This window comes from Aythya fuligula, chromosome 3 (genome assembly GCF_009819795.1).
Source record: "Aythya fuligula isolate bAytFul2 chromosome 3, bAytFul2.pri, whole genome shotgun sequence".
Classification (NCBI taxonomy): domain Eukaryota; kingdom Metazoa; phylum Chordata; class Aves; order Anseriformes; family Anatidae; genus Aythya; species Aythya fuligula.
The window spans coordinates 55,671,986-55,692,622 of record NC_045561.1 but is presented as its reverse complement, the minus strand read 5'-3'; the positions used below and the strand labels follow the sequence as shown (position 1 = coordinate 55,692,622).

The window sequence follows — 20,637 nt, the reverse complement described above, 5'->3', positions numbered from 1 at the left end:
AAATATATGGGGGTTTTGATTGTTTAGTAGTCCACAGAAGGCACCCTGGTAACTGTAAAAACAATGGATGTAAACAGGAGTCAGCCTTAACCTATGAAATCATACAAAACAAAAAAAATAGACAGAATTACTCAAAGGTAGGAGTGTGTAAAAATGAGTGATTCTCATGATGAAGAAATGTACATATGCATTGCCTCCATGCACTGGTAATGAATTCCTCACCTTTATAAGATGGTTTTTGTAGATGCATTATCCATCTCACCTGAAACTACCAGCTGCTGGTTGTAGCACACAATGGGGAAATTCATTCTTTTCTCTAGAACTGATGGGTTTTCACAATGCAGGTTTGTGGAAGTTAAAATTTCTTTCATTAAAGAAGGTATACAACAAACATACGTGTGCAGTTGTCTGATCTCTTGACTATAAGCTTGATCTAGCTTTTGTTTTCTCATGGCTTTAAAAAAAAAATCTACTGCCCCTATTCTTCCCTTCCTTTCAACTTGACCTCTGCTTTTTTTTTTTTTCTGTCCAGTTCCTTGGCAAGGTAGATGCTCAGTTAGTCACACAAGTTCAAAGAAGCAAGTTGTACACAGATACAACAATCTAGTGCTGGATTTCATTTGAGGTTCATTTAATTCCACCCTTTAAAACTTTTTTTTTTTTTTATAAAGGTAGTCAAGCAAATAGGAATTAAACAGTGCAGTGAAGAAGATGGGCAGGAAAAAACAAACAAACCCTACTATCTAAGGCTCCAAGGTACGGCTCACTTTACGTCAGTCAGTTGCAAGGTCCAGCCCCACTGACATGGCAGTTGCTTAAGCGTTAACTGAGGTAGAGCTATCATCATTCCCTTTTCTCCTAATGCAATCCATTTCAGTGGCTCCTTGTAGCCAACAAGCTTCACCTGAAATAGAAGCCAACAGGACAATTAGAACAATGGAGTTTTAAAGTGCATATAATTGCATTTTCATCAGGGGAGGCATTCTTCCATCGCTACTATTTGATTATCCATAAATGCTTTTAACAACCAAATTAATGTAACACAATGAATAGAAGTAAAGGAAAAAGAATTGTGAAGTAGGTATGTAAGTAATAAAGCTTGTGATGTTTTGTCTAAATCAGTACTCGGGTCTGTAAGAGGTACGTAAACCTCTGTCAAGAGTATCTGGGATGGGATTTGGGTCTCAGCAGGTGGGTAGGTTGTGAAATGCCTGCTTCCTATGGCAGAGCTTGTAGTTGTGAATAAGCATCAACATTTCTTACAGAGTGCAGCCAGAAATTCCAAAGCTGACTGAAGAACCTGCTCCACTAAAAACAATGTTTTGCAGGGAGACTTGTACGCTAGCTAGTATGAAACGCTAAAAATAGTGGAGCAGCTTAAGGAAACAGTTGAAAATGTCTCTGCCCCTGAGGAACATGATTCTTTTGTGCACAGATAGTCCAGGCCCCTCTCTGAAATTCAAGATACATCTACATTTGTATTCTACATGATGGTTGGAGTGCTTTTGAAGTGAGACTCTTCACCTCACAGAGCCACCTCACTAAAAATGAGATATTTTTTCAGATGACACTATACAAGAAGCCACAGTCCAGAAAAACACCATGCATTTCAACAGCTAGTGGACATCGACCGCATGAGACCAGAACTGACCTAAGCCAAAGCAAAGCCTTTAAGTGCAGTAGCGTGGATATTAAGTCCTGAGCACCGTGTGTTCTGCTCTATAATTCTGCTTCTAATGGGTCAGGCTACTTGGAGGTGTGGTATCAGCATCCTCAGCTTCTGACCCCTGCTTGCTCTGAAGTGCACATTTAGAGTCACATCCAGTAACTGTTTTACACTCCCAGGCAACCCAAACCTCTGTGTGCGTTCCCTTTGTGCAAGGCTTTCACGTGAAACTACTGGACCATTACAGCAATTACAGGAGCATGAGGGTGCGCATTTATAAAGAAAGGTCATCCTGGGATAGATTCTACAGCGGAAACAAGAGGTGGCTCTGTTGCTTTCCCGCTACTTGGCCTCTTTTTATGATCCTTAGTTTGAAAGCTAAAATATATCCCAGCAACAATTCGGTTTGACTTTAAGAAGAAACATCCCACTGGGACGACTATGACAAGGAAGGTCCCAGAACAAAAAAATAACATTTTGCTGGGTCTCTTCCAAAGTACTCTGTATGCATTCCCAAAGATGCCAGAAACTAAAATAAACACTGATGGAACATGACAAATCCTGGAGTTGTTTTCCACATCCCTTCAGAGCATGTTCATTCCTTGTAACATGTTAAAAAAAAAAACTCACAGTTCTAAACACAGGGTACGAAGAGTCTTTTTACCTGTGTTTCCCCAAGCTTAGCCTGTGGCTCACCAAGTTCCAGAGCCCCAGAGATTGGCCAGTTAAGGAAGATGGCATTAACTTTGCCTTCTGTAGGTCTGAATGTGTACCTGTTGGAAATGGGGAACAGAAACACATTTCAGTCTTTCCTTGTAAATTTTCTGAAGCAATCTATATCATTCTTTCAAGACTGGAAAAAAAAAAAAAAGATTCGCAAAGTCAGCGTTAATTACATTTTCACATGCATAACTTTCACTTCATACAGTCTATACCCTTTATTAAAGTACTATTCCTTGAAAACACATTCGGACAAACTAGAGGTAATAGAGATTATTCAAAAAGTTTATTTAGAAGTAAACGTTCTAGTTTAGAAGTAAACACTCTAGTAACTTTAGCAAGCTTTTATAATTCTGCTTGGAGCAGGACTAAAGAAAGCCAAGTGAGGCAGAGAAGAGGGTCAGAACAAAAGCCTCATGGATCGCGACGGAGCTGTAACAGCTAGGAAGCACAAAGGCACAGCAGAGCTCAGAGGCTGGCTGAGCTTTTCACTGACCAAACAATTGCTATTATTTTCCTGTGCGTTTTTACCTTAAAAAGAAATATATTCTTCTAGTTTTCTAGATTTCTAGTTTCTTTCTCTCCTCTCTAAAGATAAAGCATTCCTATTATACAGGTAAACACCACCTCAGAGCAGTTTTACGTGTCTGGATATTTTATTTACTATTTTTTGTTGTTTCTGCTGCCAGCTCCACTAATAAGCACAAGATCATTAAGGAAACTCTTGCAACCATCCCTTCAGCCTTGGCATCATCCCATTAGTACATTCTCAGACACCCACTGTCCACCTACATTTTTATACACACTTCCATGCAGTTTTTTAAATAGACAAAAGGGTTCATTTCTTCAGAGCACACAAAGCAAGCTGGTGCTTTCCGTAGTATCACACCATGAAGAATTCAATAATTTCCTCACACACCGCTGTACACAGCCTGTGTATTGGTTCCGTGGCCTTACCACACGCCTGGTGTGACCGTGTCGTTCTGTGCTCTCCACGGCTTTGTTCCATAGATGGCTTCTCCATTGACTTTCAGCCAGGCACCCATTTGCCTCAGGCGTTCCTCAAATATAACAGCGATGCGACCGTCGTGAGTGGGCCCAATATTCATCAGGAGATTTCCTCCACAAGACACTGTTTCTACAAGTTGCTGAAATGTTTTTAAACACATACACAGAACATATGGTCACGGCAAATTAAATGGTATATTTGAAGTTCTTACTAAAGCCTGGTGTGCTCCTTCAGAATGATGGATTGGGCTAGGTGCATTACTGCTGCGTGCTCAGGCTTTGGACGCCATCTCAACAGCCAAGACAAAATTGAAGCTCCCATAAAACAAAGCTCTGCTGTCAATTTGAGTGGCAGGAAGTAGCCCCAACTACATTTTCACACCAGTATGTCTGACTGAATCTACATTAGAATCAGATCCTACAACTTTTTAACATTTTGACTTCTCAATTTCATGAGAAATTTCTCCATAGAACAGGCAGAGGATTATTTCTCTGCATGAGAGGAAAACAGGGCTAGTAGATGCCACTTCACTTTTGACTGAAGCTGGGAAAAGCAATTTCATACTTTTCCTCTGTGTGATGCTTTCCCTGTTTTACGGGGACATCTGTAAAACACTATGAAGCTCTACATATTTAGTATTTTTCATAAAATATTCAGAAGAAAATGAAGCAGTCTCAATAATTTATGTAGAAAAGAATAAATCTCGTCTCTGAGAGTACTATTAGGATCTACCTAGTAGTCTACCTTTTGCAAATGGAGCCAGTGACAGAACGGGTGTTCGTTTTTATGCACAGTAGTCATAGACCTTAGTGCCTGTAAAACTCACATTGTACATAACTATTTCTATAACACACAATGCACAGACTGGGATTCAAATGAAATGTTCCTACTATTAAGAGTGGGATGGAAGAGGATGAAAAAGGGGATGGAAGATTGAATGTGTTTTCATGTCTGTGCACATGGTAGCAACAAAAAAAAATCCAACATCTAATCTAGATTTTCAAAGGGTTCATTCATCCAGGAGCACAGCTTTTCCCAGACCTATTAATCCAACTTAAACAAGAAGAGGCAGGCAATTTTACTGATACTTTTTTTTCATCTCATCTTCTTAAGATCACATGTTCACCGAGTCTACGCTAGTGCCATATTATAAACTTAACAATCTGCAAATAGATTGATGATCCTTCTAGGAAGTCCATAAATGTGTTTCCATCCACACTGGCCTCCAGAGATCAGCCTGAGATACAGAAGTCTGAGGAACAGACAACTGGAGACAAGCTATTGAATGAATTTAAGACCTCCTCCTCTGAAGAAAGGTTACTTCAGTTTGAAATTATCTTTTGCAAAGACAATACAAAGGACAGATTTGGATTAAGCAACAACAATCTTCCTCTTCACTAGCTGAGTTTTGCAATTAAATGCATTTTATCTGAAAGATAAGTCTTCCTTTCATTCAGTTTTTCCAAGCTTCAAGTCCTCTTTTTTAGTACCGTAGACTAGCTAATGGAATCAATTTTCCATTAATACGGGCTATCTATGTGTCTGGGAGTTTTTTGTTTTCATTTTTTTCTTTTCTTTTTTTTTTTTTTTTTTTAAATATGAAGTAGAATGGAAGGCAAGTTTCTAGCTACCAGGTGAAAGACTGTTGAGTTATAAAATGTTTCTAGCTAGAAGGGGGAAAAAACATAGCCTTCAGACAGGAGTCTCTGTGAAACTGCAGCTGTTTGCTTCTTGTCAACTCAGAAGTGCAGTCACTAGAAAAAAATCCTAGAACAACGATTATCCAGATCAGTCTTTGACCACTTCCTCACAGAGGGAATAGCTTGTAAGAAACTGACTGAATTTTTACTAGCTAGTATTTTTCACAGTATTTTCTATGACATTAGTAAGAATTACACAGCTATTCCATGCTGCCACTGTTAGGCTGCAAATGAACAAAATTATTTCATTGTTTCATTATTTAATTAATAATTTTCATTAAAACAGATGTATAATTGAAATGTACAGTCTAGCACAATAACCAGGAGTTGGAGGCAACTCCTTTGCCCCACCGTACCTTCACCAGTTCCTCAATTGTGAAGTAATCGTCGAGTTTCGCGTTCCTCCTGTACCCCCATGACCACCTGTCAATGGTCATACAGTTCTCCCACTTGTGAGGCAGAAGGTGTCCGGGGTTGTATCGGTCACTGCACGTGTAGAAGCCGCCGTGCTTACAGATGCTGCCGAGTCCCCAGCGGTCATTGGTCACAACGGTGTCCCGAACTGGGCTGAAAGCAAGGAATACTTAAGTTTATGATTTTTATTCTAGAAATTACAGTCACAGCTAGCATCATCTCTCCCCACCACCCAACCACGTCCCTCCCAGAAACTAACATTCTGATGACTTCTGCACTATTAATTCATTACTATTAGTTTAAGTGCAATTTCAGGAATCCAATTCTCATCCTTTTCTAGTAGAAAGTCCAGCTTGGCATTGTTGGGGAAATATGCTACAGACTTTCATAGAAGGCCTGCCAGAAAGCAGTCTGCTCTTCATATCCACTGCCAGATATTTGGGGTGTGTTGACAACAATGCACCCTATTCTCAAATTATCCCCCTATCCTGTTTGCCTATGCAGCAGACAATACTTAGGAAAGAAAATGATTAGATAGAATAACCATTGCCATCTTAACTGATGAACTTGCAAACATGGTTTAAAAAAAAAAAATAGTATGAAAGTCCTTTTCTAAAGTAAGCTTCAATAGTTTTAGGGAAGACCTGAACTCCTGGCACGCTGAGTTTCAAGAAAATTAAGATTTAATGAAGTGCCCATAAGTAGAGGTAACAGGTTCCACAAAATACACAGAAAACGAGACAAACTAGACACAGAGCAGAATTTCAGATTAGGAGCTAAAATAGCATCATGATACACCTGTCATTATACAGCCAAGCTAGAAAGCCAGTGCTGTTCCAGTAAGTATCTGGTGCATTTCCATCCCCATCAGACCAAACTATTTCTGGTTGGTACTTGGTCACAATTTCATAGAGTTCTGGTAATGATTTACTGGTTGGAAACTTTCTTGTCTTGAAGACGTTGGTGGCATCTTCACAGAAGAGAGGATTAAACCATTCAAACAAGGAGTGATACAACCCAAAACGCAAGTCGGTCCTGTTTCTAACAGACGTTGCAAGTTCAGCCACAAGATCTCGTTTTGGTCCCACATCAACAGCATTCCAGTTCCAAGAATACTTGGAACCCCACAAAGTAAAGCCTGCAAAAAGATAATTAAAAGGTAAGAAAGAGAAGCAGAAGAGGGGACATAACAGTTCTTCCTTCTGGGAAGTAATTTACAAGTGTGTTGCAAATAAATAAATAAATAAATAACCATATTAGTACATTTATTATTTTTATTTATTTATCATGGTATAAAGTATGCCTATAATCTGTTTATGCATTGTGGCAGTAGCCATAAAATTAGAATACAATGCCTGATACATTTATATATTTTATACACAAACGTGCATTTTCTAGTACTGGACTGCTTAGAATAATTATTCCTTCCTCTTTCGCTGTTCACTCATACAGATGTCCCAATTAAATTAACCAAAAATGCAGCAACTTCTGAGGCAACTAGAGTTTCACGCAATGCAGTAAATATGAACTCTGAATACACATTCAACAACTGGAAGATGAAACACTGTTGCAAAATACACAAGCTATCATTTTCATTCAGGTTATGCTCCTCCCTTGTGTTTACATCTTATGCAAATGTTCACTAGTCATTTGTCTTGACATTTAGAACGGCTCAGTACATGTATATAAGCAGAGTGCAAAACCTTCTGAAACTGCTTTTAAAGTATCAGCATTAAGTATCAGGAGAGATTTCACTTTTCAGGCATTTGGCAATCCAGCCTGAGCACTTCAGGTACTACTGCGCTGCAGACTTAAGCCACTGTCAGAGGAGCTCTGCTCTCACCTTCACGCTTATTGCCTAATAAATCTTGCAGTATTTTTGTGAACTGGAAACGTGTAATCATATCAACCAGAGATAAACAAGCTAAAAATTCATGCCCAAGGCTACGGGACAGACTAAATGAATCTTGGTTCTTTTGAAGTCAGTGGGAATTACACCACTGGCATCATCAGGATCAGGATTTTGTTTGTCAGAGATGGAATTAAAATTCACACGTTACTAGCTGAGCCCACATCTCCCCAAACACATTCACTAAATGCACCGTCATATTGCTGCTTAGTATTTTACACTTTTCTTTGATATTATGTTGCCTTCTAACCACTTCCTTTTCTTTACTTTTCTCTGCAGAGTATCTTGACTCTTGGAACATACTGCTGAATTCCCTGGGGAAACCCACAAAGCTAGTTAACTGCCTGTACACAGCAGCTCTCTGTACATGAAACAGTGCAGGATGCACTTTTGTGCTTGCTTGAGCAATAAATTACACAACAATCAGAAATTAACTCATCTAGAAGCTGACCCTACTTGACCCCACCACTTCAGGCAGTCTTACATATAAGAAGAGAAACAGGGCACATTCTATTCTTCCTTCTATGCAAGCCTCATGACCATACCATAGCTTTGTGTATGCATTTTCCTGACTCTAACACATTTCCTAGGCATTTTTAAACTCATGGCTTGGTCAGGGCAGGTAACTGTAGCTTTCTCTCTCTCCTAGTAGGCCAGGAAGTCAGGGGGATTTTTCTTCAGTTAACAGAAATGCAACAATTGCTAACATTCACAAGCTTTCCACTTACCTTCATGATGTTTTGAAGTTAGGACCACATATTTTGCACCCGAAGCCTGCAGAATATCTGCCCACTGGTTGGGATCAAAGAATTCTGCTGTAAACATTGGCCCAAAATCTTCGTAACTGAACCCAGGTGGGTAGTTTGCCTCCATAAATTTCACATAGGGCTCTCTCTTTTCCTTCTGCCAGTACCACCTACAAGATACAGATAAAAACCACATATGCTGGTGATGTTTTAGACAAAGAAGGCAGAACTGAAATGATCAGCTCTTACTTGTGTTCATGCTGAGTAGCACATGACACTGGCAACCAGATAAAATTGCTTCAGAACCTAGCAGTATTGCTAATAAAAGACTTCCTTTTCTCTGTCCTCTTTCCCCACGCTCTGCTTCCTTTACTCATTTCACTTTGGAAAGGTCCCAGGATTTCACGTGTCAAGTCCTCATCCAGCAATGTCACTACTCCAACTGTTCCCATACACAACAAGGTTTGGAGCTGCTCTGTGGCCTGAAGGTGGGCTCTCACCCTCACCATGGGCAGAGCTCATAAACTGCCAATAGAGCACTATTTCTTTTTCGGACTGCTCTTTCGCTCTCTCCCCTAGAAATGAAAAAGGGATTCCAAAGACAGCATGCAACAGTCCTTACAGAATGAACAGCTTTATTGCTGGAAGCCTTCTCACAATATATGTTGTGATTGCTAATATTTAGGGGAAAAGGGTTTGAAAGCATTCACCTTCCTGTGAATTAAGCCAAGCAGCAAAGCTCCTGTTGGCAAATTAAGGCATACATGAATACAGTTTGAAAATGAAGGAAAAAAAAAAAAAAAGGAATAAAAAAGAAAAAACAAAGGAAAAAAAGAGGAAGAAAAAAAGGAAAGAAACAAAAAATAAAAAGGAAAAAAAAAAAAAAAAAAAAGAAGAACAGAATCTGAATGTCTGAAATGTGCTTCTCTCTCCTGTCCTGAGCTGGTCTCTGACCTCAGCTTTGCATGACCACAGCAGCTGCACGGAACTTGTTGTAACCTTCCCAAACAGACTTCAGCATAAGCAAGCAATCTCTAGCAGCCAATGAGGGAAAAAAAAAAAAAAAAGAAAAAAAAAAAAAGAAAAAAAAAAAAAAAAAAGAGGCTGTGACAGTCTTCCTCCATGCAAGAACCTGAAAAAAAAAAAAACAAAAAAACTCTGATTTTAAAGTATGTAATTGCATAAAGAGAGGTAACATCCTTCCTTCTTTTAATTTGTCAACAGCTGGCTAACAACATGAACACTTGTGCTCTGGCAGGATTATGTTTTAGAACCGTACAGACCACGGCTGTGCAGCTCTGAAGGGAAGAAGGCAGAGTGGGTGACCATAGGGGTTTTTGACCTTCCCTTTGAAGCTGTCAGCAAAGGACCTCAGCCACCTGACTGTGCATGCTGCCAGAAGGCCCTGAAGCAGCTCCACACCTATACATACCTAAGGATGGGAGGCAACGGGGACATAAACAACTTTATCAACTAAGAAGAACCAGGGGTTGTTTTTAGAATAACAACAGAAAATTAATACTTGAGCCTGAATCTGTGTATGAATCCTACTCTGGGAGCACAGCACTCAGAGTAAGGCTTGATCCAAAACCTAGCTTTTTTTTTTTTTGCCCCACAGAGTCATTACTTCGTAAATAGAGCATACATTAAAAAACTCCTGGTATCCTTAAACATAACTCTGTAAAGATGAAGCCAAATACTGCCTTCAAAAAACAGTGGTTTGCTTACACGGAAGTTGATTTGTTTTATGATTGTTGCATTTAAACTTTCCGGTAGCTCTGCTGGAAAGCTGTTAACCTTCACGCTGTACACGATGCAGGGCGCCTCACTCCAAGTCCTACAGGAAGCATTTGGTAGAGAAGGGAAAGAAGGCGGCAAAACAAATGGCCACAGCCAAAGGGCCTGAGCCAGCGAGCACTCAACAAACCCAAGGTTTCATCCAGCCTTTGAACTATTATTATTTGAAGGATCTGGGCTTTAGGTTAAGTGGAGAGCAGTGCTTAATAATACCAAATAAAACCAGCACAAAAGGTGCAGAGGAAAGCAGCAGGCAGCGTGCCAAGCAAGGGAGGCAATGCGGGGAGCGACGGGCTTCACAGGGGCTGCTCGAAACCCTCTCTCTGGGGCTGTGGGATCTGCAGTGCCTGTCCCGCACAGATCCTGGGGCAACCTGCTCCTTCTGACCCTTCACTGTGGCACCTGAGCGGTCTCCCTCTGCTGCTTTATCTCCTTGACGAGCACCCTCCAGCTCAGGTCCCCCTGCTCACCGGGTGGCTGCCGTTAGCCCACCCGCTCAGCAGTGCCAGGGTTGCACACACACCTGGCCGTGTGTACCAGCCTCATTCTCCTCCTTAACCAGGGCCACGAAGCCCGAGGTCTCTCTGCTCGACCCCACCTGGGGTACAACCCCCTTGGGCTGCGACCCCCGCCCCCGAAGCGCTGCTCCCCGGGGGCCGCCATTTCGGGGGCGGGGGGCGAGGGCGAGGCGGGGAGCTCACCAGAACCACTCGCTGCCGAAGCTGGGCACCGAGAACACGCCCCAGTGGATGAAGACGCCGAATTTCGCCTCGTCAAACCAGGCGGGCAGCGGCCGGGCGTCCAGCGAGCCCCAGGTGGGCTCGTAGCGGGGCCGCCCCCCCAGCAGCCCGGGCAGCCCCAGCAGCAGCAGCAGCCCCAGCGGGGCGGACATGGCGGCGGCAGGCGGCCGGGCGGGGGCCAGGCACAAGGCGGGGCTGGGGGCGGTGGCTCCTGCACAAGGGGCCGGCCCCTGCCCGGAGTGAGAGCCCGAGCGCAGCCGGGGCTGGTGGGGCTCAACCCGGCCACGCTTATCCCGGCATGTGCCGGGTTCCTGCCGCTACCTGTGCACCCCCTCCTAAGCCTTGCTCCTTCCCTGCCTGCCCCCAGGCTGGGCGACTGAGCCTCGCTGTTCCCCTCTTCTTGTGTGGAAAAGCATTCGAGTCGAGGTGTTGCTGCCTGTCAGTGCTGCTTCACCTGGCTGCTCTATCAGCAAGGATTGCCTGAATAGGAGGATTTTAATAAAAAGTAAATAAATAGGCTTCTGTCTTGGTCGATAACCTGCCCTTCCTCTTCCTCATGCCACAGGCTGGAAGTGCCTGGCCACGCACGGCTGGTGTCCCAAACACCCAGCTTTCACCCTGCAGTTTTTTTTATCAAAAAAAAACCTGCTTGCAGGGAGCAGCAGGGCCTGCAGCCAGCACCAGGACTGAAGGTTGGCTCTGCTGCCAGCACCCGCCTCAGAGGCAGCCCCAGCAGCTGCCCCGTGGTAGATAAGGGCTAGTTCAATTCAGCTCCAGAGGGACCTGCTGCTGACCAGAGGTGAGCCGATATGTGACACTGGTTGTGTTTCTGTGACAGCAGATTTAAGGAAGGGAAAAACAAACAAACAAACAAACTGCAACAGCAGCTGGGAGAGAGGAACAAGAACCAGCTGTGCAGCCCCCCAGGTGAGTGCAGCAGGAGGTGCTGCAGGCAGGCAGCAGCAGTTCCCCTGTGGGCTGTGGAGAGGCCCCTGGTGGAGCAGGCTGTTCCCCTGCAGCCCATGGGTCCCACATGGAGCAGATCTCCACACTGCAGCCCCCCCATGGGTGGAGGAGCCCCCAGTGGAGCAGGTGGATGTGGCCTGGAGGAGGCTGCGGCCCATGGAGAGCCCTCGCAGGAGCAGGGCTCGGGGGGATAGCTGCTGCCCACCTGTGGGGGCCCCGTGCTGGAGCAGTTTGCTCCTGGGGGATGGACCCCGTGGGATGGAGCCGTGTGGGAGCAGTGCTTGGAGAGCTGCTGCCTGTGGGCAGCCCCAGCAGGCTCAGTTGGGGAAGGACGGCATCCCATGGGAGGGACCCCACAGGGAGCAGGGGCAGAGTGACTGTGAAGGAGCAGTGGAGGCAAAGTGCTATAGACTGACTGCAGCTTCCATTCTACTAAAAAAGGTAATGAATTTCTCTAATCTCCCTACACTGAGTTTGTTTTGCCCATGCCAATAACTGTTGAGTGATTTCCCTGTCCTTATCTCAACCCTTGAGCCCTTTCCATCATATTTTCTCCCCCTTTCCTCTTGAGGAGTGAGAAAGCAGTTGTGGTGGAGCTCAGCTGCCCCCCTGAGTAAAACCACCACACTCACCTCAGAAGGTGAAGCTCTTGTGCAGCAGATCATGGGTTGCAGGCACCATCTTTAAGACATGCTTTTTCCAGCATCATTTTTGCCCAGGCTAATGGTTCTCCACTCTCTGATGCCTGAATTGCATATGTTTTCATCAGGCCCTAGTGGCCACTGGACGGCCTTTGTGAAACAATTTGGCTTAATCATCAAATAACAGCTTTCCAAAATCATCACAACGAGTGACAATTTCTTTGGCAATCTCATCAGAACAGTTAATAAATAAGTAAATAAATAAATGAGCAGTCAACTAAATTAATCTTTCTCGACGTCTGAAAGATGTATACTGCTAGGGCTTTTCCTGATCTAGGGAAACGGAACTTCAGTTTCCAGAGCCGTTAACCACAGCTGTTACATTGCATCCAAAATTATTTAAAGGGCTGTGTAAAAAAGGGAAGTACCTTAAGTACCTTCTTTTTTTTTTGATGAAGGGAGGAGGGCAGCGTTCTCAGTTATATACCTCTATGATAGAGGCTGATAAAAAAACATTTTTACTTCCACAATATCATTTTTTCTGACTGATCATTCACATTACTCTGATCTACAAGTGCACTTTGATATCACACTTAGGAGCCCTTAGTTTTATTTTATTTTATTTTATTTTTTTCATCTTCTGCCTCTTCATATTCAATGCTGACCTACTTTCTCTGGGTCTTCTTTTACCTTCGTTTCTTTAGATGTCATTTTGCTTCTGAAAAGAAACCCTTAAGCACCTTTGACCTCTTGCTATGGTATCTTTTCTAGTTTATCTTTAGATTTCTTCATATTCTGCAACCTTTCTTTTTCATTGCTGCCAACAATAAAGGATTAGATATGGAGTGGCTCCTTAACGTGGGAGTTTTGAAGTAGACTCTGAAGCTTATTCTTTACAGCACGACAACATTACAATTGCTCTGTGGCCCAAAATACTTTGAAGGAAAAATAATCAAAAAAAAAAAAAAAAAAAAAAAGACTCACTCAAAGCTCACCACCATCAGTGAACTATTGACTTTAGTGAGATGTAAAGCATGAACTGTATATTTTGTTTAATGACCTTTCTCACATCCTTTGAATTAAAAAAACAAAGGTAGAAAATGGTAAATAGAAGTTATGAGTACACTTCCGATTAAGTCTTAAACAGGTTCAGAAAATGTCACCAGCCCACACATGTTGACTCCTCCTGTGAGAGAAAAGGTCCTCAGTACACAGCCACACCTGTAACAATGCAAGCTGTAAAATCATGAAAACAGCATGTTATTAGACTTGGTGAATAGTGCAGGACCGGTGTCCGTGACTTTGCAGGAAGCTTTCTAAACACAATTTTTCCTGCGCAATGCTGGAGTAACCTGGCCCCACACAGGAAGGTCTGCAAACATGGAGCTCCCTGCCTCTCCCAGCACAGATCTACTGAGAAAGCTGTCTGCAGATGGGAGAGGAGGAGAGGAACTAATGGAAGCAGTCCCCTGGGAGGTGCTGAGCAAAAAAGACCTGCCTAATTGCCGACATGTGAGCCTCGTGTACGGGATCACTTGCTCGGAGAAAGGCGAGTGGTGTGACTGCTGGGAAGGCTGCAAAACGAACGCACCTGGGGAGCTGTGAGGGTTTGGCATTGCAAGGAGGGCCTGGTTCCTGAGCGGGAAGCAGAAGACAGAAAATGAACAGACGTGGGTGCATTTCAGACCTGATAGGATTTGGTTCAGACCTGGCGAGGATAGATGTGAGGGTGTTTTCATGTGGTCTGAATGGGACCTTGCACTGGATAGTGGGTTATCTGAGAGTGGCTGGGTTAAAAACATTAAAATGTTTTAAATGCCCTGTTGATCTTTGCTATTAATAAAACTTCGGGTTTTCTTCAGGGCAGGATGTGAACTCACTTGCCCAGCAAAAGCAGTGGAACCATTCCTCTGACGTTGAACTGCGTTCGCAAAGTATGTCTGCGAGACAAACAAACAAAGAATGGAAACCGCAGGGCTCGGCTTCCCTTTGCACCGAGCTGAACGTGGATCCTGCTTCTCAGACGAAAAGCTTCCCAGCCTGCTGGGCAAAAAAAGTTGAGCTGTGGGGCTGCAAACTTGTCCCTACAGCACTGCCGGAGAGCCGGGGTGTGTGTTTGACTCATCGCGGCTATAGGGGGGGGTTCCCCCGCGTCCCCTCCCTCCGTTCCTCTGCACCCTCCCGGCTCTTCTGCATCCCCCTGGGGCTCTTCTCCCCCCGCGGTACCACGGGGGCTGGATGCTGGCAGCCTCTCCGAAATCGCTCACCCCCCAAAAAACCCCATCGCCCTCGCGGCGGGGCGGCTCCGCGGCGGGGCGGTCGGAGCCGAGGGGCGGCTCTTCCTCTGCAAACTTTCCCTCTGCCCTCCCCTCCGGGCTCTCCCTCGCCTCCCTCCTTCTCTCGGCTCCCCGATGGCGATGGCCGGGCGGCCGGGGACCGGAGCGGGGGAGCCGCATCCCGCCTGGCCCTTGCCCGGTCCCCGCGGCCGCTCCCAGAGCGACATCTCGTCCTTCTCCTCCTCCCGGAGGAGCTGCCTGCTCAGGTCCAACGTGGGCGGCTCAGGTAAGGGGGTGCAGGGGGCGAGGGAGCGGGGGGAGGCAGCGCACAGGCTGCCCGGACCCCCAGCGCGGGGGTCGTCCTGGTCCTTTGCTCCTCCTGCTCGTTTTGGCGATGTGGGGTTGGAAGCTGGCCCTGTGAGGCCAAGCAGGCTTCCTGCAGCACTAGGAGCAACTCTGCTCTGTGAACGAGAGGAAGCGAGGACCCTACTTCACAGCGTGGATATTTAAAAGTGGCCGAAGTAAAATCAATGCATACTTGGTAAAGGCTGTTCTTTGCTCAGGCTGTTTCCTCAGGTTGGGTATTAAGGAAAATGAAATTCTGGTCTCACATTTTGGAAACGTGTGCTTGCCCGGTTACAGATCAGCACTGCCCTGCTGACTAAAACCAGATTGTGAGCACATGTGTCCCTGGTGCTGCGGATATTTTGGATGGGCTCACGCACCGTTGCACAGAGGTACCTGTGATCCCCATCACCACCAAGGCTGTGTGTGAGCGAGGCAGAGCAGCTCAGTAAGAGCCCCAGAGCACGCAGGGACCTCCTGTGCCACAGCATCATCTGGACAGCATGGTGTGTGGTTGGGTCTGCACCTTGCACATTTGCTCCTCAGGGGGCATTAAGACAAAGCACACCATTTGCCTGGGGAAGCTCAAGTATAAGGGTACCTGAGGAGTAGAGAGGGAGGGAGGCTTGCAATAGCCAGGTAAGTGCAAGGAGCCTGTAGCAGATTCAACTCACAGGGCCAGAGGCTGCAAACAAAAAGAAGCGTACGTGCCATCTTCTGCATCATTTTCTGCTTTACATTTTTATGTTTTTCTACACAATTTGCATTCAAGCACACGTGGGGCATGGGGAGGGAGGAAGTGTCAGCAGTGTGACCAAACCAGAAAGGACCACTTTTAGGTGTAAGGCGTTTCATCTGGAAGAGCGCTGCATGAACAACACCCTCCAGCTCGATGTGTACACGAGATGTTTTAACCTGGACGCAGAGGGATCGTCACACAGGTGGACAGGGCTGAGCCTATGTCAGTGTTAGCATGCATTTGTTGTCAGCTTAACTTCAAAGACTACTAGCAATGAGCTGGGTGCTTTAAATGAGAATGGTAAATCCAGTAGAGGTAAAAATGGTGGTGTTTCCAAAGATGTGTTGTAATTCATAGTTTTCTCAAACAGAAAATTTAGGTCTCCCTGTTGCCCTACTAGATTTTTTTTTTCTTTTAATTTTGAGGATGTGCTTCCTGCCAGCTAGTGACAAGTGTTGCTTTCTCTGTTTTTAATTTTTTCAAAATCTCTTCTTTCATTCTACATTTTCTCCATCGCTGCTTCCTGTATATCCTTCTGGCTGCTCATTGGGCACAAAAAAAATACTTATGTGCTGGCACACAACTGTTGATTTGCCCTGTAAAAAGGAAAGCACACATTAAAGATTGAAAGCCGTTTAATTTTTAACGTGGTGGTCAGAGAATAGTTTTTGTACAGAGATGCCATTAAAATAACCTGCTTTTGCATTCCCCCACTAACCTGGAGAGCAACCGTAATGGGGACAGAAATGTGAAGCACTTAGGGGAACCGTATGAACTGCCTTATTATTATTGCTTCTACTTCTTTCTCTGGCTGCATCATTTGATTAATTTAAAGTAGGTCACACATTTACATCAGATGTTACCTGTGCTGTAGCTGCCCCATTTAGAAAAGAACAACTTGCATCTAAAATAACCTGCAAAATGTTTGCTTACTGCCTGTTCCTAGAGTAGTTCAGCTCCAGCTGTTAGTCACAAGTTGCAGTTTCTGTTGTGTGCTTTCTTTTTTTCTTTCTTTTTTCTTTTTAAAATTTCTAGATTCTGACTCTGGTTGCGTTGGGAAGATGATTTTGTCTCCTCACACTCCCAGCGTGATGGGTTGGTACCTGCCAATGATTCACACCATCATTTTGCCACCTCCCAACCCACCGCTATCAGTGCAGGGTCTGTCAAGAGATGGTATCTGTAGAGACCCTTCTAGTTAAGGAAAACACATCATCCTTTCTAAAAGCAGATTTGGCAGTAGTTTGTGAAATCCACCTGCCTGTTATTCCAGGTCAGAACTGCACATATCTCATTAGCACAGTGAGTCTGATGAGGTTCTCCCAATGCTTGTGCTGCCTTTGCTTTCTTACCCCCCCTCCTTCCTCTGCTGCTAGCATGTGCTGAAAGCAGCAACTTCCTGGTATCACCGTACAGAATCTCACTTCATCAGCCACAGTCCAGTTAGTGAGGATAATAAATTTTCAAGTTCCCCCTACTTCTTAAAGCTGGCCTTTTCAGTTAGGGTTAGCAGTAGAGGTTTACTTACTTTCCCTCTCTGGGTTGCATCACATCACCCACTGTTGTGTCAGGCCTAACCTTTACCTTCAAACACTTTTTCTGGTGCAACCCTGGGAAGAAAAAAGTCATCCTTGGCATGAGTAAGGGCAGCACAACCTAGGCTTTGATCTGTACCCGAAAAGGTTTAATGTCATACAAGTTCATAGTCTCTGTGGAGGGCATCGCTGTGAATCATTTAAGCATCTTGGCACACCCTGCCTAACAAGGGGCTGTAAGAGCATCTCGAGGAGATTGGTGAAGAAAAGATGCTCTCCTAAAATTTCAGAGCAGTGTTGGTGCCACTCCAAGACCCCTGCTTGGGTTGCGTACCCTTAGGCAGCCTTCCACATTGAGCGACTAGACTGCAACCCAGCTGATGGCAGGTCACATTAGCTGGTTTTCTTGATTTGCCCAGCGCAGAGGGGACTGAACTACATTTGAAATGCAGACTCTATTCAAATGTGTGCTCAGAAGTTATTCAAAACCCAGGTTTGGTGGCTGTGGGGCCAAGGGCAGCTCTGAGTCCGAGTGCTGGGACCCAGGCCCCAGGCGGAGGGGGATGCCTCTGTTTTGTGTCAGCTGCCTGCAGTGCAGTTCGTGACAGGTTTTATGCTCAAACCCCAGCTGCTACAGCACACAGCCAACACCTAGCCATGCCCATTCTTTATCTGCATGTCCACGTAGGCAGTTTTTGGTTTGCTCTCTTGTTGTGGGTTTTGCTGTACAGCCTGAAGCACAGAGTCTTGCATTTTATTCAGAAGGTGGTGAGGTTTGTGGTGAGGTGCGTCTTCATGAAAAGGGAACTTTACTTCTCAGACCAGAAGTCAAAAAAAAAACACATTTCTCCACTCCATTTAGTGTACTTTGTGCGATTGACACTGTCATATTGTTGCAGTTCCTCTTGAGGTTTACTCTTTAGCAAGAAGTAGACATGTCGGATAATTTGTTTCACTGCTAAGAAGTGCACCTTTCAGACAGAGAGGTGAGCTCCTAATGCTTGTTTCCAGTTCCTTTTTTCCTGTCTTTCTGATGACAGATGAAAAAAAAAAAAAAACTACCCGAGAATTCAGACAGGAATTATATCAGGCCATACATCAGATGCACACCTTTCAGGTGAAAGGCTGAGTGAAAATGACAGTCCTGACTCAAAATTCATGCATCCCAGGTTTATCCTGGGAATATTGGGGTAGCAAAGTGGTCATTTGCACATTAGCTTACTCAAAATGATAATGAGTAACAGCTAGGATTGCTCTTTCTGCTGCCCCAGAAGAGGGTGGGTGAAGAGGTGGCTTAAAATCACCCCCTTCATGCCATCACCAGAACATCAGAGTGGCTGATGCTGGATGGGAAGGAAATTGATGAATTTTGGACATATTGTAGCTTCCCATAAACAGAGCACTCCATATTGCAAATTTCAGATTCTCTTCTTAAAGTACAAAGGTTTTGGTTGATACAAAAGAAATAAAATACTTTTGACAACTGGAGATATTTTAGCATCTAGCAAGAGTGAAACCCCAAAAAACTCTTATTTTAGATGTCGGCCTGGCTATCTGGTGCATAAAACCTAGGGAAAAAGGTAAATTATGGGCAAGTGGGTACGTAGCTGTTTATGTTTGCCTGTATTTCTTTGTGTTTGTACAAATATTTGCCAGAATGACTACAGCTCACATCTTCTTGGATCTTATCGCCATGTACACCAAGCAAGAGTCCTACCAAGGTCAATGGGAATGGAGCTCAGTGTTTGTAAAGAAGGCATCAGATGTGCTTTGGGAGGGCTGTTAGGAAGACTGTGTCTTTCACTTAGCACACAGGGGTGAAGGGGGGCACAGCCTCATGATGTGGAAGTATACTCACAACTAAAGCATATCGTTTTGGTACATTATATGAAAATACAGAAGTTGGGGAAAACATATTTCTCCATTGGATTTTTTACAGCATAAATCAAACTACAGAGTTTTGCAAGATAAGGCAGATAATTCAAGATAGAAAACTATAGTCAAAGTAAAGAGGAATCATCAGCCTTGTGATTCAGAGTCTAAACTCAGCACCTGTGACTGGACTGTGTCATTTCCCTAAATCCACATTGATATTTTCCCACCAATTTGGAAATTTGAGCTGTCAGGAATAGGCAGCAATCACAAGCACATGCAATTTAACCTGTACTTATACAATTGGAGCATCTACTTCTTTGTAATAAACTGGAAACCTGCTTAGGCCATCATCTGATTAAATCTGATCCCTGTCATTCTTATAACTTGTAGTTTCCAAACCATGCTGAGGAAAAATCCAGGAATAATTAAACATTATGCAATGAAGAATCTGCCTGTTTTATACTGGACTAAAAGACATTATTCCACAGCAGCTCCTGCAGGATAACAAGAGTAAATTCATGATATGAGCTCAGATTAACTCAACAATTTATAATATGACATTTACATATGACACAGTTTCTGGAAAAGCAACTTTGCAACCAAATATTCAGACTTGGTTTGGATAAAAAAAAGAGTATTTTCTAAATGTGGCAATAACCACTGTGGTTGGCTAAGTAGAGATTAGATTGCAAACACTTGCAGCGTGTGATTGAATGTGTCTTTTGCAGCAAGAGATCAGTGGCTCACTCTGTGATCTGTTCAGCATTTTGCCACTGTGTGTGCTTTAGTTTCTGAAGGCCCTTTTGGTATTTAGCACTTCCTGCTGATGTGTGGCTTCTAGCAAGTAACCATTTAGTATCAGATCTCACTTCAAGTCAGCAGCCTGAAGTTATTAAGTGGCTGAAGAAGAATTTGTACTCCTTTAGCTGAATGCAAATAATCTGTTCTGAAAAAATAAACTAAAAAAAAAAAAAAAAAATGTTTCTAGAACCTAACTGTTTCATCAGTCAAATCCATCGTTATTGTATACCATGTAGCTTTCTTGCCCTCTCCCAGCATGGGATGTGGGAATTTTTTGATGTGGGAATTTCTCGGTGTCAGAAACCCTGTAGGATTTCATTTTTAACTAACGTTGGTATTAGTCTTGCCTCTGAATTTTTTAGTGGTTCTCACTGAATATATTCTAACAGAAAACTAAAATTTTACCTAGTAAGTTGTTATTTTTAACAGATGCCAAAGTTTTTCCCAGGTACAAAGCAAGTGGAACAAAATAAAAAATACTGAGAAAAAAATAGGAAATCCTGATTTTGTTTTGAGTTTGTAATTACTTTAAAAAAAAAAAAAAAAGTCTTAAAATTGTTAGTCTTAAAAACCAGTACAAGAGAAGCTCTTGCTTTTCACTCACGTGGAAAGCATCGTGGTATTCCTGAAACACAAGCAGAATTTATAAGAAGACAACACTTCCCTGCATAGTCAGATGAGAAAAGTTGTTCCTCGTTGCACAGTTTTGAGGCAGAAGTGGACTTTTAATAATACGTGGTGTTGTATGAATTCCGAGT

General features: G+C 43.9%; 2 protein-coding genes across 4 annotated transcripts in view; one reads left to right on the top strand and one right to left on the bottom strand.

Moving 5' to 3' along the window:
* Window positions 1-602: 602 nt before the first annotated feature.
* On the bottom strand, window positions 603-10,856 carry FUCA2 (alpha-L-fucosidase 2). 2 transcript variants are annotated; one of them, XM_032183655.1, is made up of 7 exons: window positions 10,663-10,856; window positions 8,147-8,334; window positions 6,308-6,647; window positions 5,452-5,662; window positions 3,344-3,534; window positions 2,331-2,439; window positions 603-904 (listed from the first exon to the last, which is right to left on the bottom strand). In XM_032183655.1, the coding sequence occupies exons 1-7, from the start codon at window positions 10,851-10,853 to the stop codon at window positions 764-766; spliced, it is 1,371 nt and encodes a 456-aa protein (XP_032039546.1). In that variant the 5' UTR covers window positions 10,854-10,856; the 3' UTR covers window positions 603-763. The 2 variants fall into 2 exon arrangements, with proteins under 2 accessions (XP_032039546.1, XP_032039547.1); XM_032183656.1 differs by lacking the exon at window positions 10,663-10,856 and adding an exon at window positions 8,875-8,899.
* Window positions 10,857-14,691: 3,835 nt separating this feature from the next.
* PHACTR2 (phosphatase and actin regulator 2) overlaps window positions 14,692-20,637 on the top strand; it is a 135,498-nt gene continuing 129,552 nt past the window's right edge. For both annotated transcript variants that reach the window (XM_032183654.1, XM_032183650.1), the window contains exon 1: window positions 14,692-14,870. In XM_032183654.1, the coding sequence (XP_032039545.1) occupies window positions 14,720-14,870 (151 nt within the window). In that variant the 5' untranslated portion in view covers window positions 14,692-14,719. The remainder of the gene's footprint in view (window positions 14,871-20,637) is intronic.